The following is a 22,967-nucleotide window of genomic DNA, read 5'->3' as shown; positions in this document are numbered from 1 at the left end:
GTTTAACGCATCTCACACAGCTCTACATTATATGTCCGGGCTGCAAATGATGTTCGCTTCATAATATGATCCGAAAGACGATCCAACGGATACGTCAGCAGGATATAAGCTACAGTAAACTAGCATTCCTCGAGTAAAAATGCGACATTAGAAGTAGAAACTGTTCAACTCTGTTTGTTTATCTTCCTGGTACTTCTTTTCATTCACCCAATCGCAGCCCGCCAAGTGTGACGTCATTAGCAAGCCGCGTGACTCCGCCATGAATTATGGATCGATATGGATGGCGTTTTGCCATGGATCTATTATATTATCGCTATTGCCCTATGGATCTATTATATTATCGCTATTGCCCTATAATAGATCCATGGTATTGCCATGGATCTATTATATTATCGCTATTGCCCTATGGATCTATTATATTATCGCTATTGCCCTATAATAGATCCATGGTATTGCCATGGATCTATTATATTATCGCTATTGCCCTATGGATCTATTATATTATCTCTATTGCCCTATAATAGATCCATGGTATTGCCATGGATCGTTGGAGGAGATCATTACTGCGCAAGTTCGGTGGACTGTGAACTACCGGATGCAGCTAGCCGCTAAAGGCTATATTGCGATACACGTTAGCGCCGCTGGGGGTGCCATATAGATGTTTGTATTTTGTGTTTCTACTGACACAATTTACAAACCTGAAAACAAGCAAGATAGTGCTAACATTCACAAATATATTACGAAATAAAAATGGGCACAGTCTGAAAATAAATGATAATTTGCGAGAGGAAAATTTATTTTGTCTATGAGATATTTAGTGTTCTTGATTGCCTTTTTATTGTCAGTTGTGAGTAATAGAGAGATGTATACATCCATTTTGATCATAAACTCTTTTTCTGTACATGGAGACCATTCTCCACCATTCACATTTATGAATATAATATTTTGCATGAGATTTTTTGGGTGGGAGTAGTTTCTATTATTGTCAACATGAATAGAATTGTATACAGATATAGACATGTTGTGTTGTATAGACATAATATTACATAATTACATAATATATAATATTATTAGCCTTGACTGTCCACCTTTGCCAGCAGAATGCAATGACAGATTTATTGACGACCAATCATTAAGCCGTTTTTAGGTTTTACACATTAATTGTTCAAAGTTCAAATGAATCCATTGTTGCAGATTTTACACCCCATGATGCCCACCATGATTAGTAGAAATATTTCACATTTATTGACATTAATAGTTAGTCCTGACACCCCGGCTTGACACATTTGAGAAGACATGAAGATATTCTATTGCTTTGGGTATTTGTTCTTAGTTTTGCAGCGATAGCGTAGTGTCATCAGCCTGCTGACTGCATTTCATTTAATTTGTACTAACATAAATTCCTTTAAAATAATTATTTTTGTACAAAGACAAAGCACTTGTGTGACGATCTGTAATAAATAGAGCACCGGAAGGTCACTCTGCTTTCGGCCTCTATAAATGCCAAACTTGTGCCATTGGACAACTTCACTGTTAACGTGATACTTTTCTCTCCAAATCCCCCAAAATTCAGTAAATCAAAGATGCTCCACTGTATCAAATGCCTTATAGTAATCTATGAAGAATGTATTGTCATCGGGCATGTCATGTGTCTATTTTCAATAAAACCTGATTGACAGTCATCTATAATTTCAAAAAGGCATTTTTTGAACTGTTGTGTGAATATCAGAGCTTAGAGCTTGGAAACATTGTTGATTAATGTAATGGGTCTTCAGTTGCCGATTTGTAAAGTGTCTTTGATTGAAAAATGTAGTCTCCCTTTTTCAAATGCCTCCTCATAAACAGCGAGCAGATCCTTATATTCTCTATAAAGCTTTATTATCTTTTAATGTATCAATATTGGATTTTATTTATTTCTTAGTTGAATATTTTCCTAGAATTGTTGCTAATATATTTGGCATTTAATTTGATTTGTTCCAGAAAGGCTTTGGATTGGTCTCGATCAGTTTTTGCACAGTATAGTTTTTCATAGTACTTTGTTTTGGGTCTTCTTTTTTCTAAATTGTAAAAATATCTAGTATTTTTACCCGCTTCCTTCATCCATCTTTGTCTGGACCTGGATCATAAAGTGAGTCCAATTCTAGTTGTAACTTATGCAATATATATATATATTTTTTATCATAGGAGAGATTAACCTTTCCATAAACATTTTCTTGAAGAATAGAGTCTTCTTTACATGTTGTTTCTATTGTGTGGGCACCGTATGTGTTCCGGCTGCAAACAACTTTTGTATCGTCTTTTTCTCGTAAGTTTATTTCTTTTCATTGCTTTTTTTTGTCGATTAAAACTGAAAATAAAGAATGAATAAATAACTACGAGTCAGTGCTTACAGTTTTTATCCATTGCTTTGGGCAATTTCACAAAACAGAAATTACATTCTCAAAACAACACGTGCAAACCTCCAAACCACTGGCACTTGTTCAAAACCGACTGGCATTTCTCATTCGTTTAATCAAAGTGCAATTGTTTTAGAAACTCCTTGCACATGACAAGTACAATTGCCTACAGCTTGCACACATTTCAAATGATTTAGCACATCTGTGCAAATGGTTAGGTACAATTGCCTTCAGCCCAATTACCAATTGAATACATCTTGCTGGTCTAAACTGACTGTTGCTTCTCAGTCAAGTGGTTGTTCAGCGCAAAACATGTTGGCATAATTTCCTTCAGTACATCATCACCTGCAGAATAGTTCAGAAACATCTAGGGCTAGGGAAGAAGAAGCAGAAGAAGAGTGGATGTGTGCCTGGTGGTGGTGGAGTAGGGGGAAGAGGACGAAGACAACCAGTACCAGATGAAATTGGGGCTACTCTTGTGGACCATGTGGTCTTCATGGCCTCACAATGGCAGAGGCAGGTCGTAGAGTTCAGCCTAATGTGCCACGCTCTACAGTGTCCTCCATCATTCAAACATCCCGCAGGGAAAACGGGTATGTGCTCAGTTTACTTTTAAATTATTGGTGGTGGAGTTACTAACAGTAGTTTCCAAATGTATTGAACTAAAGTAAAAGTAAAATGTCTAATTACAAATAGTAATAGTGTCTATTTGTGAACTCTAATGTCTAGGATTGGAAGACAACCTGCTGCAGGTGGCAGAAGAACAATTTTTCGTGAACAGCAGGAAATGGAAATTGTTAATATTGTCGTGGCCAACAATGCCATTACCCTGCGACAAATCCGGACCACAATCCTGGAGGACAATGCTGGCATCTCAGCATCTCCACAATTAACAGGCTCCTGATTAAACATCAGATGACCACGAAGCAATTATACAGAGTTCCATTCGAAAGGAACTTTGAGAGAACGAAGGAGCTGCGCTTTCAGTATGTACAGGTAAAGCATTGTGCACTACGCATAGTATATTGTACATGTATATTGTATTGTGTTATGAGTTGAATAAGATAAGATAAGATAAGATATTCCTTTATTGTCCCACATGGGGAAATTTCATTGGTGCAACGCAGGTAGATACAGAGATAGATACAGAAGAACAGATCACTTATAGGAATATCATTATGACCTGTCAGCAATGGAGCATAGAGCCCAGTTTATTGAACTTGCATAGAACAGAACATTTCCATGTAATTTGTTGTTTGATTCTACTGCATAACCAATTTCCAGTAATATAGTGTTTACTGTATTGTAGAGAATAATGGAGCTGGAGGCGAACGAGAACCCTCACACCCTGGTTTTTGTTGACGAAGCTGGGTTCAACCTCGCCAAAGGACAACGGCGTGGTAGGAATGCCATCGGCCACCGGGCAACGGTGGATGTCCCAGGACAGCGTGGGGGCAACATCACAATGTGTGCTGCAATATCCGAAAACGGGGTAGTCACCCACATTCCCAAGTATGGGCCCATACAACACCCAGAAGCTCCTGGTGTTCTTAGACCGCCTTTACGTTGATCTTATCCCTCTACATGAGGGGGGTTTGGTAGGGCCTCACTTGCGACATATGTCATTGTGTGGGACGATGTCAACTTTCACCGTGGCCCGCTCATCAGGGCGTGGTTCGCTGCCCATCAAAGGATGGTGATGGTGCTCTTAGCCCCTTACTCCCCATTTCTAAATCCTTTTTTAGCTCGGAGGTGGAGGGTCTACGAGCATCGGGCTCTAAATCAGAGGTCCCTCCTCCAAGCAATGGATGCTGCTTGTGAGGATGTAACGGCTGATCATTGCAGGGGATGGTTGCAGCATGCACGCCGATTCTTCCCACATTGCATTGCAAGGGAGAACATAAGATGCGATGTAGATGAGAATCTGTGGCAGACAGACGTGAGCGTGGGGCTGAGCAGGAGAGTGAGGACCAAGACTGAAGACTTCCTTTTCTTCTGTATGTTTTGTTACAGTAGTGTAGGCTGTACTTCATTTTAGTTTTGATGTTCTTTTTGTTTGACAGTGTTTTTTGCTGTACACATTTTCTGTTTCTGTTTTGCAATTACAAACTGTAACAATTTCCATGGCATGAGTCCAATACAGTTTGTCATGTGAAACCTTGTTGGCTCCTCTTGAATTTGTTTCTGTGTGATACACATAGTATTCTGGAAAGAAAACATCTACTACAGTAACATTCAGTGTCAACGGACTAAGCCAAGATTGAAATGTGCACATGAGGGATATTTCTATGGTCCACTGACCATTCTTATGTACAACACGGCCTAATTCGGTCTCATACAGGCCACCTTAATATCAAAGTTTATTTGTGTCTCATATATGTCCTTTGGTGTTCATAAACGTGTAACGGCTCATATTGAATTAGCATTAGCATTATCATTTTTAGACAGGTTTAAATGAAAAAAGAGACAAGTCAAGAAATTAGTCAAATTCAGTTCTACGGTTCTTATTCTAAGTACACCATCTAGTGGTGAAATAAGTGAACTGTATTTATATTCACTACCTGCCATATTACAGTTTTTATAAGATAAGATAAGATAAGATAATCCTTTATTGTCCACACATGGGGAAATTTCATTGATACAACGCAGTAGATACAGAGGAAAAGGACAGATCACAGAATATAGGAAGTTTAAAAAACACTCTCAATAGAAGAACTCTTATAAACAAAAACTCCTATAGACAAAACCTCCCATTTCCCAACAAGGGATGGAGGGGGAAAATTAGGATGTCCGCCGGGATAACGTGACGATCTCCGGGTAAGACGATGGTTTTCCGCAGTTTCATGAGTTCCTCCTTTGTATAAACGCACCGGCGCCGATCCACACGGCGGCTGTGGCCGAGGAGCGCGGTGGGGCCGGGGGGGCTAGCTCAAAGCTAGCGCACATCACTCAATAATCCAGCCGAACAAAGTCGAAACAAGTTGAATTAAGCGATTCCAGTGCGTGTCCCGATCGTACAACTAAAGTAGAAAAAATATTTACAAAACACAAAAGATAAAGCACATAAGTGTGAAAAAAGTGTGAAAAAAGAGCGGAGCGGCTGCCAGCTGGACCGGCGCCTTTCCATTGCTTTGGGCAATTTCACAAAACTGAAATTACATTCTCAAAGCTCTTAGTGCATTTGGCAAAATAGCCTATATGGTTCAGCACAATTACATAGATCACCTTCAAATCAAATCAATTTATTTTTGAGATGGGTCCCCGGGCGCTGCACTGTAGGGACCACTGCTCCTGAGGGAGATGCCCCAGTGGCATTGAAGGATGGGTCAAAGACAGAGACAAATTAAGTATCTTAACCCTAGCCTTAACCCATGAGACACTGATGGATATGACTGGTAGTGAATATACTTTCCAAATTAATAGTTAGAAGATAATCTTTGAGTATTACAAAGGGTTATAAGGGCGAGTGCTTCTTCTCACTATAAATTTATTATGACCTACAGCTGTTTGGATTTTTTAAATTTATGTTGAATTATAGATTAATATATCTTAGTAGGCCCTGCCCACTGGGCGGAACCTGATGATAGACATGATGATAGACATGCTGATAGGCATGATGATAGGCATGATGATAGGCATGATGATAGACATGATGATAGACATGATGATAGACATGATGATAGACATGATGATAGACATGATGATAGGCATGATGATAGACATGATGATAGACATGATGATAGACATGATGATAGGCATGATGATAGACATGATGATAGGCATGATGATAGACATGCTGATAGACATGATGATAGACATGATGATAGGCATGATGATAGACATGATGATAGGCATGATGATAGGCATGATGATATGCATGATGATAGGCATGATGATATGCATGATGATAGACATGATGATAGGCATGATGATAGGCATGCTGATTGGCATGATGATAGACATGATGATAGACATGATGATAGGCATGATGATAGACATGCTGATAGGCATGATGATATGCATGATGATAGGCATGATGATAGGCATGATGATAGACATGATGATAGACATGATGATAGGCATGATGATAGACATGATGATAGACATGATGATAGACATGATGATAGACATGATGATAGGCATGATGATAGACATGATGATAGGCATGATGATAGGCATGATGATATGCATGATGATAGGCATGATGATAGGCACGATGATATGCATGATGATAGGCATGATGATAGGCATGATGATAGGCATGATGATATGCATGATGATAGGCATGATGATAGGCATGATGATAGGCATGATGATAGGCATGCTGATAGGCATGATGATAGGCATGATGATAGGCATGATGATAGACATGATGATAGACATGCTGATAGACATGATGATAGGCATGATGATATGCATGATGATAGGCATGATGATAGGCATGATGATAGACATGATGATAGACATGATGATAGACATGATGATAGGCATGATGATAGACATGATGATAGACATGATGATAGACATGATGATAGGCATGATGATAGACATGATGATAGGCATGATGATAGACATGCTGATAGACATGATGATAGACATGATGATAGGCATGATGATAGACATGATGATAGGCATGATGATAGGCATGATGATATGCATGATGATAGGCATGATGATATGCATGATGATAGGCATGATGATATGCATGATGATAGGCATGATGATAGGCATGATGATATGCATGATGATAGGCATGATGATAGGCATGATGATATGCATGATGATAGGCATGATGATAGGCATGATGATATGCATGATGATAGGCATGATGATAGGCATGATGATAGGCATGATGATAGGCATGATGATATGCATGATGATAGGCATGATGATATGCATGATGATAGGCATGATGATAGGCATGATGATAGACATGATGATAGACATGCTGATAGACATGATGATAGACATGATGATAGGCATGCTGATAGGCATGATGATAGGCATGATGATAGACATGCTGATAGACATGATGATAGACATGATGATAGACATGATGATAGGCATGCTGATAGGCATGATGATAGACATGCTGATTGGCATGATGATAGGCATGATGATAGGCATGCTGATTGGCATGATGATAGACATGCTGATAGGCATGATGATAGGCATGATGATAGGCATGCTGATTGGCATGATGATAGGCATGCTGATAGGCATGATGATATGCATGATGATAGACATGATGATAGACATGCTGATAGGCATGATGATATGCATGATGATAGGCATGATGATAGACATGATGATAGACATGCTGATAGACATGATGATAGACATGATGATAGACATGCTGATAGGCATGATGATATGCATGATGATAGGCATGATGATATGCATGATGATAGGCATGATGATAGGCATGATGATAGACATGATGATAGACATGATGATAGGCATGATGATAGACATGATGATAGACATGATGATAGACATGATGATAGACATGATGATAGGCATGATGATAGACATGATGATAGGCATGATGATAGGCATGATGATAGGCATGATGATATGCATGATGATAGGCATGATGATATGCATGATGATATGCATGATGATAGGCATGATGATATGCATGATGATAGGCATGATGATAGACATGCTGATAGGCATGATGATAGGCATGATGATAGACATGATGATAGACATGCTGATAGACATGATGATAGACATGATGATAGGCATGCTGATAGGCATGATGATAGGCATGATGATAGACATGCTGATAGACATGATGATAGACATGATGATAGACATGATGATAGGCATGCTGATAGGCATGATGATAGACATGCTGATTGGCATGATGATAGGCATGATGATAGGCATGCTGATTGGCATGATGATAGACATGCTGATAGGCATGATGATAGGCATGATGATAGGCATGCTGATTGGCATGATGATAGGCATGCTGATAGGCATGATGATATGCATGATGATAGACATGATGATAGACATGCTGATAGGCATGATGATATGCATGATGATAGGCATGATGATAGACATGATGATAGACATGCTGATAGACATGATGATAGACATGATGATAGACATGCTGATAGGCATGATGATAGACATGCTGATAGGCATGATGATAGGCATGATGATAGGCATGCTGATTGGCATGATGATAGGCATGCTGATAGGCATGATGATATGCATGATGATAGACATGATGATAGACATGCTGATAGGCATGATGATATGCATGATGATAGGCATGATGATAGACATGATGATAGACATGCTGATAGACATGATGATAGGCAGCTCTGACACCTGGAAGTGATGGGCTTCCCTGAGCGTGGGCCACAGGACTTTAGATTTGTCCAAACTCACCCAGAAGTGGATTTTGATTGAAACAGGGAAAAAATCTCACCAGTTTTTATGCTAATATTTGTGGCATCACAGTAACAGCAGTGGCCCCTGACTTTTGGCTCCTCTGCAGAGACATGGACTCGACCAGAGCAGCCTAAGTCCCGCCCTCTGAGTTTGATAAGTTATGATAAAAAAATCGACTTTTCAGAGCTCGTAACCTTCATACAGTGCTATTGGTGCCTCATATATGGGTCCAAAGTGTTTTTTTGATTGATTCCTGCAGTCTTTAGCGAGAGTACAGTCTATATCCTATATAGTCTATATAGCAGACGGACGGGGCCTACCCACAGCAACACGTCATAACCACAGCAACGCGTCATCCCACAGCACACTTCCCTGGAAGTAGACAATGACTCTTTAACATAAGAGAATAAGAAGCTGCAGTCTGAAGGGAAATAAGGAAAAAGGGTTTGAGAGCCAGTGGAAGGACTTTAAAGTTGCAGATCAGGCCTTTAAAGAGCAGGCAGGAAGTAACCAGTCCAAGCACCCAACTCAATGGGATGAGGAGAGAGAAGCATGGCATGCCAAAGAAAGAAAATACAGATTTGAAAAATAACCGTGTTTGCAGAAGGAGAAAGCGTAACTGCAGAAGGGGAGCGCATATCAGGACATATCAGATCAGAGGGTGTCCTTCTAAAAATAAATAAGAACCTTAACTACTGAAAATCCTCCACAAGTGGTGTCCGCAATGTAATAGCTAGTCCCAGAGAATAATGCATAACATAGTGGTGCCACTGTGTGGAAATAAATAAAAACTAATGTACTGCACAAGTGAGTTAAGTCGATACTGATATTCAATATTTTTCTAGCTGTATTTGTAGATAACATATTTGCAGATGCCAATATAAAGATTTTATTTTTAATTAACACCAAGTCACAGGGAGCATACAATATTTACTTTTTTTCTACTTTGCTTTTTTTTGTAAAAGAGAGAGAAGGGAATCTTGAGTTCAGCAGTTGCCAGAGATGGGCACAGTGGGCACACATCTGGACCCCCACGCGCTCAGCCCACAGAGGATCCGGAAGTAAGGATGGTGACTGTTGTAACTCAGGGGCCCTGGGGTGAGGCCCCGGGGCAGGGGCCTGTGGAGCTGTGACGTGTGGAGTCCCCTCATGTGAAGGTCGAGGTGCTCACTCTGAGGCCTACACTAAGGTCTGTGCTGTGCAGAGGGAGGGACCAGGAGGGGCCGATGTGGTACTGGAATATTCTGAAAGTATATGTCAGACAAGCGTTACCTGGGAGCTGCGGTGGGCCGTGGGGCCAACAGAATGCTTTGTTCTCGATGGCAAAGAATATCAACTCGACCAAATGCTCTTCATGGAGGGCTGCAAGAGTTTTCCAAGGCTTCATGGAAGGCCTTACCAGTGGAAGGAGGAGTACAGCTGAGCCTCCCCAGCCTTGATGGAGACCAGGGCTATCCTGGAGAGGTGCAGGTCACTCTCACATACCTGCTACAGGGGGGGGGGGGACATTGCCTGCTGAGTATCAAGCAAGATCCACTAAAACCACACCAATCAACCTCACCAACCACTCCTACTTTAACCTGGCCGGACAGGCTGCTGATAATGTGTACGACCATGAAGTGTCCATCAGTGCTGAGTGCTACCTGCCGGTGGATAACACCTCCATCCCCACATGAGAGGTCAGAACTGTGGAAGGAACTCCCTTTGACCTCAGAAGGCCGGTTTTGCCTGGCCTAAGGCTGAAGATGTTGCCAGGGCCTGGGTTTGACCATAACTTCTGCCTGTGTTCCTGTGATGAGCCCTGGGCAGAAAGGCCAGCTGCCAGGGTTTGTCACCCAGAAAGTCCCCCGAGTCCTGGAGGTAACCACTTTCCAACCAGGCCTCCAGTTCTACACCGCTAACTACCTAGATGCCTCTATAACTGCAGGATGGCACTGCTCCTTCTGTGTGGAAACACAAATATCAAACAATACAGACGCCATCACTTTAGTGCAACAATAACTTTACAACAATGACTTGCAACATACACAATGAAATATTTTATATTACATATATATTACATATTTTTAATATGTTAAATCTTTAAAAAAAAAGGAAAAAAAAGAGGGAGGGAAAGTGTATATAGAGTGATAAAGGATGTAAGAGGAGAAATAATATAAAATCGATATGATTGTTATGTATTTGGTTGTACTGTTATGGTAATGTGTTCATGTACGTGTCCGTGTATGGATGTGAATGTCAATGTGTGTGTTAATGTATTGGTCAATGGTTGAATGAGAATTAATAAAGTAAATAAATGCCTGAGGGCATAATGATTTTAACATTACATTTTTTCAGTATTCATATGTCTAATGCTGTGCATTAAAGGCCTCATGCCGGCATGCAACGGGGGGCTCCTTGCTCGCCCGATCTGCCCGTGTGTCTGACCTTTCCTCGTAAGCTGACGGTCTTATTGTCCCTTAACAATACATCAGCCTCTTCTGGGCCTGCTCTTTATGTTTGGTTGGGTTTGAGTGTCATTTTTTTTGCGGGCGTGTGCGTGTGTGGGAAGGGGTGGGTGGAGTATACATGATGTATGTAATGACTTTGAAAAGACCCCAGGAAGAATAATATCTGGTATAATGGGATCTTAATAAATGAAACTCAGCTAAACCTGAGCTGGCTCCTCTCAACATGGAGGAGCCGCGGCTCTACTCCAAGCTCCTCTCGTGTGACTGAGCTCCCCCCCCCATCTCTAAGTGAGCGCCCAGCCACCCTGCGGAGGAAACTCATTTCCATCGCTTGTATTCGCGATCTTGTCCTTTGGGTCATTACCCAAAGCTCATGACCATATGTGAGGGCAAGAACGTAGATTCAGCAGATCTTTCGACTCGGCTCCTTCACAACAGTCCAATGCAGCGACCATAGTACATTTATGTACTGCATTAGACTAAAAAAACATAATGTTTCAAGAATTTCCATAGCCAGTTTTAGGTAATTTTCCCTATGCTTTTTATGCAGAATGCAAATCAAGTTAAAAGTGTAGTTGGAGCATATCTACAGATAAGAACAAAAAGCACGGCTCATTTGTATGTTTTTATGATTCCATTGTTGAAAAGAACACACGTGTTAAACTTTATAGGCAGTATTTTACAAGAAGGCACAGTCCGTTTTTCAAATAATGCCATAGTCCTGAAAAATAAATAAAACTGTACATATTTAGGACTTTACATTTGTTTCCAGACCAACTTTGGCAAAAATAAAATATCTCCCAAATAAAAGAAATGATACAAAATTTAAAAAAAGGATCCAAGCAGTGGGATTCAGTTCAAATCTAACGTGAGATGTTTGGAGTTCTAGCAGCACATGTGGGAACGTGGCTTTGTCCTGAACATCACATGACCAGGACCGACACTCACATCTATACAATTTAAAATGACTTGAATTCTGAATCTAGAAATGAGTAGTTATTGATTTGACCATTCTGAGGAGTTTAATATATTTACCTGCCTCTCACAAAATCCAGCTAGTGGAGTCCCAAACTTGGCCTCTTCTGTTCATTAAATATAAAGAGTAAAAAAGAAAAGTCCTGAAGTATAGCTCACTGTCTGTTTGTTCCCGAATCACAAAGTGGACCAGTCACTTTTGGGTGGATCCTCTCGCCCTCGTCGAATAACAATCATTCTGGATTCATTAGGGAGAGTTATAACAACATCTTCATGCATGTCTGTGAACTCAAGCTTACGTTCTGTTACTTGAAGGCACACAGGAAGATTTTAGAGAGAATTTCTTAAGTTAGTCGGTACAATATCAAATTTTACTGTTGATTATTGTGAAAAAACATCACAATTTAACGATTATTCACAATTATTGAGACTGTGACCAATAGTATTGAAATCTTTCTTTTTTTTCCATTCCTGTGGTCGGACACGTTACTGTTCCTCAGGTTTGTGACCATCTTTACAAAAATTAACGCTTTAAAAAAACAAAATTAAGTTAAATTTGACAGGCAGATTAATTAAAGTTCTTTACATTTAGGTCTAAATTTTGTGCTATCTATATTAAAAAAACACATAATTTTGCTTCTAAAATAGTCACGATTATTATTTTTGGGTTCTTAGCATTGTATTGTGACCTGAACAATCACAATTATTGATTAACCTAATAATCGTGACATCCCCGTTTCAAACCAGTCGCTAATGTGCAGCGCCAAGGCCAGGTTTGACATGATCCACGCTGAAGTGATTGGTCCTCAGAAATAATCAACTGTACCATAAATAAAGAAGACCCAAATTGTCAGCGTTTTGTGAGAAATGATAACTTTCAGTTTCCATCTGCTTTTTGCCGTCTTGTGTCTACGTTCTCTCTTATCCAATCATCTCGCTTAAAAGTGTTCCAGTTGCCAAAGTGAGCCAGACTGCTTTGGAAGCTAGACCTCTCACGGCCCACAGTTTGGGTAATTCATGGTATAGTCCTAGTTTGGTTTATTCTTGGTTTAATTCTTAATTGATTCTCTTCGTTAAGACTTGTTTAAATACTGTTTTGGACACAGTGAAGTTCTCCTCGTTTTAACCAGGCCAAGTCCTTGTTTCAGGATGAGACTCTCGGTTTGGAATCATCTAAAGCATTACTCGGACAAATAAACTTATCCAAAAAGTCCAATATTTAACCAGTGTAGGGCGTTTGTTGCAGTGCAGGAGTTCATAGGTTTGACTGTCCGGTTGGCAGGATGTGTGGATGTGAGCTGAGGACTGCACTCGTCTTCTCCAGTTCTGTCGCTCTCTCGCTGTTCTCTTCCTCCTCCTCCAGTCTGCGCTTGTCTGCTCTGGTCTTGAACTTCAGCCCATGACCTGGAACAAAACATGACACCTCAGTTTGGGAGTGACAAGGAGGAACACAGAGGAAAGTTTTACTGGGCAGGGATTATTCATATTTATTTTAGATTTTAGGAAAAGGCCAAAAATAAACAAACAAACAAACATTAAACATTTCAGTCCACTCCTTGACCGTTGGTTCTGTCCCGGTCATCCATTCCCTTTTATTGCTTTTTTTGTCAGAGGTATCGAGCTATCGTTTCCATTGTTGAAATTTGAGGTCCTAGATAGTTTTTTTTTATACAAATGGAATGGTGGTATTGAAGACAATCTGTGGAGCTGAATTAAAGCCAATTCATACTTCATAAGCAGCAACACGTTTGTTCGTGCTCCTCGGGCTACAGCCTTTGATCAGCAGTTTTCGTTCAACTGAGCCGTCTGTAAGAATATCTACACGGAGAGGCCTGTCTGGGGTTTGACAAATAATCACAGCTCAGAGGGGAGTGAGTCATACGTTAAAAGTTTTATATATGTTTAATATTTGTACATCTTGTTTTGTTGTGCAAGGTACTAATTATTTCTCTCAAACTTCTGCCAACTAAAACCAAACTGTAACTGGACTGTCTGTGGTGTGACTCACTTGGACAGTCTGCCACCTCTTTGAAGGCCTTCTTCTTACAGCAGCCGCGACACAGTTTGAACACACATTTGTTTCCCTAAAACACACAAAAAAAAGATACAAATATTTGAGTATTTAAAACAATACAAATCCATGTATCATGACTCTCCAGCCCACGTACCTTTGGATTTCCACACTGCTCACACTTGATGTACTTTGCTGTGGAGGACACAAAGGCACACATCAGCTTAACCGAAGGTAACGGAGACGTGAGTGAGTATAAAGGTGAGACTGACGTTTTTGCTCAGGACAGAAGTTTTTTTGGGGGTTCCTGGACCTCTTCTTCTGTTTGTTTTTGGAGAGACCATCAAGGTTAGTGTCAGGGTTTTCCTCCAGCGCCCTCTTGTGGGTAGCGGGCTTCTTCATGTCTGAGGGCAGGCTGTTCCCGTTTACCACTGGGTCTTTGGGTCTAACAGAGGGAGATTTCAGAGGTCATGTGATCTTGGATCATGTGAGGACATCATCATGAAAGAGGCAGTAAACTCACTGAGGTCTAATGTAAGGCTGGCAGATCCAGTGAGGGAAAGGCAGACCGCTGTCCTTCTCCTCTGCTCCATTACAGCGGGAGATCTCCTCCTGAGGTGAGGACACACCGTCACATAAACAGATTTGTGTCGTTTGTGTCAACAGTGATAACATTTGCTGTCCGCTTCGGTTCTAGAAGCTCATGTTAGAGAACGGAGCATGAACGGGCCTCTGAACACGGTCACAGAATGAGCCGCTGTGGGAGAAGAAGAACCAAGCTTCCTGATAGAATTCACTTTCGCAGAGATGTTTGGCTTCTTTTGAAGCTAGCCTCTATAGCAACCTGATGATCCTTTTTTTAAGTCTATGTTAGTGTAACATTTGTCTAGTGTCTTGTTGTCACGCGAGGCACATTTGACATATCGGTGGACCCTGGTAGGCATGCTCCAGATGTGTGTGGTTACAATCTCCAGTATGACCACTGGCGATCCCAGAGTGTGCTGAAGCTGTTCATGCACACATTTCATCAGATGATGGTTGGTCACGGACGCATACGCTATCTTCCAGTCTCGGTCTGCACGATGACGCACGATTCCCCGTATTTATTCTTTTTTTCTAAACACAAAATAGTCTGTATTTCTGCTTAAATAGACCAAAGTATGTCTGTTAGTGTTGCAATGTTAGTTTTGGCACTTCACCTTAGTTTCAACCCAAAACCACAATGCTGTGACTGGTCTAATCTCGGTGTTTGTGAACAATATGTCAATGTGGCAGGGAATCTCTCCTGTGGTGCAAGGTAAACTGTGTTTGTCTGTAGTCTTTGTCTCTAACTACAAACAGCAGGACGAGCCTCACCTGACACCGGAGCTTGAGCTGGTTACTGACATCAGACAGTCCCTCCACAGTCTTCACTTTGGCCAGCTCTTCCCTCAGGTCCTGGTGGATCTGCAGCCTGCACACACCAGACACATCACACTATGTGGAGGTGATAAGCCCACACTTTACTTTGATTAGAAGAGATTTCAACTGTAAGTGATTGTCACCAGATATTGTCTTAGGAATAATATTTAAACAATACTAACCTACAGGTTTAATATAATATTCATATAAATAATAAGCAATCAATTTAGTGTGACAAAAATCCAGATTGGAATCATACATTTGCCTCAAACATTTCTGGTATGGTTTTCTAACCTGGATGTGCAATAGTGAGTGTTTCCTCCACATAATCCACACATTTAAAACACTATCTGTTCATACAGTAGTTTGGTAGTAAAGCGCGTTGCGTACGTGTGGTGCCAGAGTTTGAAGAGGTGAGCTCTGATGAAGGAGAGCGTGCAGGGCGGGTGCTCTCTCACCACCTGCAGGTACTCCTCTGCCATCTCCCACACTGGCGGGCTGCAGCCCTCGAACAGGGCCGGGTTATGCAGGTTCCCCTCTGGAGGAACACACAGGGATGTGAGTAGACTCCTGAGCCCATGTGAGCAGACATGACAGGGCCGTACCTGCACTCATGACCCCCTGCACCCCGGTCTGCTGGATGCACTGCTCCACATCACTCAGGTGCTGGATGTTACCATTGGCAAACACTGGGATAGTCACTGCCTGTCTGTAACACACAACAGTTTCACCTGTGTGCGTGAACACTTCTATTATTACGCACAAACCACGCCTGTTTTAACACTTGGTTTGATCTTGTTCCACTTCTCACAGGGGGACGGTTATTTGTCTCACTCATATGAAGGACAGATACACCGCATTTCATTACCACTTATCTCAACTCTTATCTTCAGGGAAAAGCTGTTACAATGGGCAAGAACGACGATAGTGTCACATGATATAAAAACACAATAGGCGTGAGCCGTCTTCCCATGCACTCTTATTTACATAAAAATGAAACGAAAAGAAGAAAGATGTGTGGATTAAACCATGCTACAGGAGCGCTGCGTAACCTGAAGGTAAGGAGCCTCTAAGTCTGCAGTTCTGAACACACTAACTTGTCTCACCGCACAGCCTGGATGTGCTCCCAGCTCGCGACCCCCGTCAGAGCTCCTTTCTGGTCTTTGGTTCTGCCGTGCACAGTCAGCAGCTGGGAACAGAACATACACATCTTTAAGACAAGGCAGAAATACATAGTGCACATTTAATGGTTCTATAAAAGTATATTTTCAAGTTCAGTGTGCAAAAGTCTGTAGTCTGGTTTGATGCCATAAAACCAAATAAAAGATCTAGGCAACCACAATCTGATTTCTAAACTTTGCACACCACTTTCAGCAGTATTTCTTTTAAGACTCCAGGAGGATACCTGGCAGCCGGCCTTCTCCAGCATCTGCGCGTATTGGATCGTCTTCTCCAGGTCTTCGAACACTCGGATCTTACACGTGATGGGCACAGACAGCTTCTCGTTGGCCAACTTCACTGGACGGGAAACAGAGCGCGTTGAGGAGCCTTTTAAGAAAGGTTTCACAAGGTTTAGTCCAGAGAGTTTATATGATGTCTGTCACTCACCCATTTTCTCCAGCAGCTCCCACTCGTCCTGCAGGAAAACTCCGTAGTGACCTGTGAGAACGAGAGCTCCGAGTGTGACACAATAGAAATGGCAAATGTACAAGGTAAAAAGAAAAGTGCATTTTTCAGTGGGTCACTAGTTTGTGTATAAAGTCTGCATGTAAAGTACAAATCCAAAGTGAAAACCAGCAGTAGCCAGAGATAATTGTGAAAACATTAAAGGACATGTGTATTGTTATTGTCCTTTAAACTTGCTCTTGTACATTTGCTTTGGCATCTCATGTTGTTGAACTTAAAATGATTAGAAAATAATCTATGTATTGAACAGCATGCACAACTTTCTCTCAGTCAGGCGTTCCCTCATCAGGATTTTGTGATAGCACTTCATCTACTGGCAACAGAGGGAATCACCATTGAAAAAAGAAAAGCTAGCCTGCCTCCGAAATGCAGTCTAGAAAGCACACACATGTAATGAAAGTGATTTGAGGCAGGAATGCTCAGAACGAGGCTGGTGATGATTTATGGACATAAACACAGCGGGAGATCATTCTGAGGTTAATCCATATCCATTGAAATCACAATAAGTTCCACTTCAAATTAGCGGAGATTTTGGAATGTATAATGTATTCGTTCATAAACATTTAAAAGGGTTTATAGTCTGCATACAGAGTTTATAGATGAACAAAAGCTGTTCTGAGAGAGGAGACTGGAGCGTCTTTGCAGTATTCTAACAGTGACCACAGTACTAGGTGGCGGTGGGGTGACCTCTCTTGGCGATCATCTGAGGACAGCCCAGGTTGAGGTCGATGGCGTCGCAGTAGTCCTGAGCCAGGAGCGCCGCCTGGACAAACACCTCCGGGTCATTGGCACAGAACTGCAACGCACAATAAGAGTGTTCATATGATGTTTGTGTTGTGCAGTCAAGAATATATGTATGTAATGTATATAACGTATGTGTGAAATGATGCAGGAAAGCCAAAATGGAATATGGCAGGGAGGGAATAAATAGAATTTGAGAAGAGTTCATAAGGAGTAGTTCATAATGAATAAAACGAGCCGAAACATGGAAGTGTAATTTTCCAAACAAAGTTAAAAGGTGATATTTCTGCTCTTGGGACTTGCAATGGAAACAAAATGAACTGACACAAAAACAAACGATAAAGACCAAAAACCCAAAATAATTTGTACAAATACACCAATGGGATGCTGTGCAAATGCGCCATATACAGTTTAAGCGCATATTCTATTAAACTTTTGAGCAATACTTACCCCTCAATTAGGGCCGCAAATGTTCTACAATTAATCGTGACCCTTTATTTGGTTGATACTGTATTTAATTTGAGTGTATTTCAAGGTACAATATAAATAACTATTTATTTATTTAATATGGACATTGGACGAACCAGATGCAATGTTTTAAGTGTTGAGCAAATTTTCAACACCTGTCCATAGGAGGCTTTTAGAATTGAAACAATACAACATTTTCAGACGATATACACCACATTTCATTTTATACATCACCATGTGCACAGTTCTGTCCTGATTTCAGCCACAGTTTCAAACACCTAATAAAGGTGCTCATGTCAGTCTGCAGTTTTAAATGTGTGGGAGTGAGTTCCACAGGCTCCAGCAGAGAAGAAGCTGGACTGTCCAAAAGAACCACACAGTCCCCACTCACAGAGGCTCTGGTGTTTGGAACCACACAGTCCACACTCACAGAGGCTCTGGTGTTTGGTCTGAGAGAGCCTTGACGTCTGACGGCCAAACCAGAAAAAGGTGGTGGCGCATGATTATGTAAACATTTAAAAAACTGTTTCAATGTGCTAAAATTTACTAAATTCTCAAATGTAAAAAGTTTGTGCTTTTGGATGATATCACTATCAAACACCTTAATTGCTGCTGGTACAAAGATATTACAGGTTTGAGCGTGGATGCAGATGTTTGTGACCATGAGGTCAGACAATATGAGAGATGTGAAAAAAATAATTGCATGCAAGTACAGCAGAGCCGCTTGATGTGACAGCTCCCGTCTTATGAAGCGAAAGCAACTCAAATTTGGTTTTAGTTTTTTACAGATGTACTTTATATGACTTTGAAACTTTAAGTTGCTATCAATTATGATCCCTAGATATCCCTTGGATTGTTGGTCATTTATGGATACAACAAAGGGGTCAGTCAAAGGTCGTGATTTTATGGAAAAACATATGGCAACAGTTTTCTTTACATTTAGGGTTAAATGTGATTGCTCAAGCCAAGAGGTGATGTTAGATAGGGCCTGTGTCAGCTGCTGCCCTGCCTGAGTGGAAGTTTTGGCAGACACATGGATGACTGTCATGGGCATAGAGCTGACATTGGCAGCAGTCTGAGAGGTCATTTATGTACATGGTGAACTTCAAAAACAAATCCTTAGTAGCAGTCTCAACCTAAATCAAATCAAATAATTCATAGAAGGGCACAGAGAAACCATTACATTTGATCAGAGTGGACTGCCCGCGCCCTCCGTTGCGCTCACCTGTGTGATCAGCGGCCGGTCCTCGGCGCACACCTCGTTGTACAGGTTCTCCCTCCTGTAGTTGACGTCACGCACGAACACTTGAGCGTGGAACATGGGCGTGTAGCAGAGCTGGGCCCCGTGGCGCCGGCTCAGCAGACGCCAGGCCAGCTCGCTCTGGTCTACCATGGGGGCCACCACGAAGCGCGCCCCCTTCAGCGTCTGCCGCCAGAACTCGAAGCCCTGGAGCTTGGGCATCGCCACCACAGCTCGCTAGAGACGACCAGATTATACAGGTCACGGTTAGGGCCGTCACTAAGCAATCTTTTAACAGTAGTTAGAAGGCTTCTAAAAAGAGAAGATTTATAAATAAAGATTATTATTGAGGAAAACAATAAAAAACTATTGGAAAAGTGTTCTAACTTTTTCACCAAGTCACCACACACACACAACTAAAACATTATCAAATCACATCTTTTAGGGGGAAACGTTGAATACTGCAACAACTATGGTTCCGGTCACATGATGAGGGTCTTTTGGTTGTTACGATTAAATTGTGACCTTAATATTCACGATTATCGATTAACTGAATAATTTTGACATCCTAGGCCCAAAATATTATCAAAATGTAACATTTAGAACATTTTTTGGGCTCTATATTGAACAAAACATACTTAATTTTGTGTCTTATTTTAACTTGTCTAACATCCCCATGTTAGACAACGGGAATGAAAGAAAATTAAAGATTGCACTGCTCTTCAGTCAGTGTCAATAATCGTTAAATCGTCTCACAATAATTGTAACGCTAAAATTGTATATTGAGACCTCCCTATCTATGAAGCTCTTTAGATTTGCAGGGGTACTGCTATATCAAAGCTTGTTGCAAAATTATTGTGATAGATACTTTTACAGACGAGCTGGCCCCTGTCCAGGGTGTACCCCACCCGCGACCCCGAACGGGAACAAGCCGCAGTAAATGAAGGAATGAAAGATACTTTCGCAATATATTGTGCAACTTTAATCAATTTCTGATTTTAAATCAGACAGATTAATGCATAGAAGCCTTACATTAGCATAACTTTATATTTAAGTGGTTTTAAAAAGGTATTTTAAAAATCGCAATTTACAATAGAAATAAACAAAAATACTAAAAGATGATGAATCAACCGCCAAAATAATTGTTAGTTGTAGCATTTTTGTCCATTTAAAAAAAAAAAAAAAATTAATTCTGAAAGTTTAATTTTTAAAAGTTGGCCGTATACTCAAGGAATACTGAATACAAATAAATTAAGGAAGACTAAACAAACGTTAGAGGGATATGGATAATTCTATGCGATTCAGAAGAAGTTTTGTAATAGGAAATCAGTTTGTATATTATGTAGCAAACTGAAGATTTCCCAATTGTTTAACATTCTGGAAAAAGTAAACACCACATGGAAACAAGTTTGGCCTCAGAAGTTGTAACACCATTTGACACAAAACTGTCAACAGCAGCAGTTTAACAACTAACCTGTGCAAAAAAAAATAAAGATACACAACAAAAGCATCACATCTGTTATCCTTTTGGCTTTTTTTATTATGTTGAATTACATTGACATTGTCATTTCCCATAATGTCTTCCACCATTGACCTCATAAAACATTATTACAGATATATTAATAGCCGACTGGTTAGCATAGTTAAAATTGCTTTGGGACTGTTACATTAGATATTTTAGCAGCCCACTTCATCTTCAGACAGTTGTGGAGCTAATGCTAATGAGCTAGCCGTGTGCCACATGATTTACTTTACTACAACTATTACAAGAACACGCGTACGTCTGATCTACGTCTACACCTCAGGGGCCCGTGGGCCTGATGTAAGCTGTCAGCATGCATGCACAACGATTTAATAAGCGTCAAATTTACCTGTAATTTTAGAGATTTTAGAAGAAGATTTCGGCGGAACAGTTTCTGACTGTGCAACAATTTTCCAAGTCCGTAGAGAAACACGCGCTTGTTAGTTATGGGCCGGGTTATGGGCCGCTTTGGATTTTGCGGTTCTAATTTACACGTCGCCCTCTAGCGATATTATTATTAAATTAATTGTACTTGGCTCCCTAATGTTATTGAAAACCTTTATTTATTAGAATCTACCGTAAATTCAGCGAATAAATGTGAAAGTGAAACTAAATTGCTCAGTGCAGGTAAGACATCTCAAAGCAATATTATTAAATCAAATATAATAAAAGGTACAGCTATCTAACTTCTGGGGGAGGGTCCATTACTTGCAGGGCTATTGTGTTGCCTGAAATGTTCCACAGTATGGCTTTTAACTTTTCTTTTGCTCATTAACTTATTAGTATTAATTACAGACTTGCCTCTCCGCAGATGTTTTTATTTAGAAATAAGCCATTTTAAGTGTAAAAATAGCCCAAAAATATTTGGTACACATCTGAAACTTGGATAGGGCCGAGTTGAAATGTATGGCATCATTTGGCTGACATATTAGACAAAAAAATAGATCTAACAGAAGATTGAACTCATGCTTGGAATTTGTCATCAGCAAATCTTTCTGTACAATATGAGAAATATCTTGTTAAATGTCTAAAAATGCATTTGGAGAAAACAACTTATGAATTGAAAAACCCAGTCTCCCCTAACCTCATACATCTAAAATAGTCAAATTTTGTGAGTCACTCTAAAACTAATTAATAATATTTTGCCTTATTTCTTTTCAATTGCTTGGTCTATAAACAGCTGAAAGACACATTTTTGACACCTCCTCCATCACATGTCTCCATGGTTACAGGCAGACACATCTTGTCCTTCTGTTGTGTCAAAAACCAAGCGCGAAAGAAAATCCAAAGCAGAACAGAATCAATAAAAATCCGGAGCATAAATATTTATTTAAAAATATATTACATTTCCGTACATTCTGGTTGTTACACAAACAGTAAAGACATTTTTGCATTACTTTCTTTTGCCACTGATAACAATTACCCGCGAGACAATTTTAAAAGATGTTTACATTTATAGTTCTAGTAATATTCACACATGTCCTTCTAACAAGCCACAAAACTGGAAGACCATTTTTTAGCGGGACACTTGATGACAGAACAATGCCACAGTCACTCGTAGAGGCAGAGCTCGCTTACTGCAGCAACACCACACACTGCACACTGGACAAGCACAATGAAGCAATAGGTCCATGAGTTACTTATTATGGGCCGGGCTGAAAGCAGA

The 22,967-nt window shown here is 40.6% G+C and overlaps 1 protein-coding gene and 1 pseudogene across 1 annotated transcript; one reads left to right on the top strand and one right to left on the bottom strand.

The window, feature by feature from the left end:
- Window positions 1-9,800: 9,800 nt before the first annotated feature.
- On the top strand, window positions 9,801-10,725 carry LOC140357570 (galactose mutarotase pseudogene; annotated as a pseudogene).
- Window positions 10,726-11,880: 1,155 nt separating this feature from the next.
- dus1l (dihydrouridine synthase 1-like (S. cerevisiae)) lies at window positions 11,881-21,702 on the bottom strand. The gene is made up of 14 exons (XM_072442414.1): window positions 21,651-21,702; window positions 19,765-20,016; window positions 18,018-18,126; window positions 17,253-17,303; window positions 17,050-17,162; window positions 16,751-16,833; window positions 16,250-16,353; window positions 16,035-16,182; window positions 15,600-15,696; window positions 14,767-14,855; window positions 14,516-14,688; window positions 14,401-14,438; window positions 14,241-14,316; window positions 11,881-13,636 (listed from the first exon to the last, which is right to left on the bottom strand). Exons 2-14 carry the CDS (start codon window positions 19,999-20,001, stop codon window positions 13,488-13,490), a joined length of 1,467 nt encoding a protein of 488 aa, XP_072298515.1. The 5' UTR covers window positions 20,002-20,016; window positions 21,651-21,702; the 3' UTR covers window positions 11,881-13,487.
- Window positions 21,703-22,967: the final 1,265 nt, after the last annotated feature.

Source organism: Eucyclogobius newberryi, unplaced genomic scaffold (assembly GCF_026437365.1).
Source record: "Eucyclogobius newberryi isolate DKJ021-1_F unplaced genomic scaffold, fEucNew1.0.hap1 SCAF_13, whole genome shotgun sequence".
In the NCBI taxonomy this organism is placed as follows: Eukaryota; Metazoa; Chordata; class Actinopteri; order Gobiiformes; family Gobiidae; genus Eucyclogobius; species Eucyclogobius newberryi.
The sequence above is the reverse complement of the archived record's forward strand: the minus strand, read 5'-3'. Positions and strand labels throughout refer to the sequence as shown.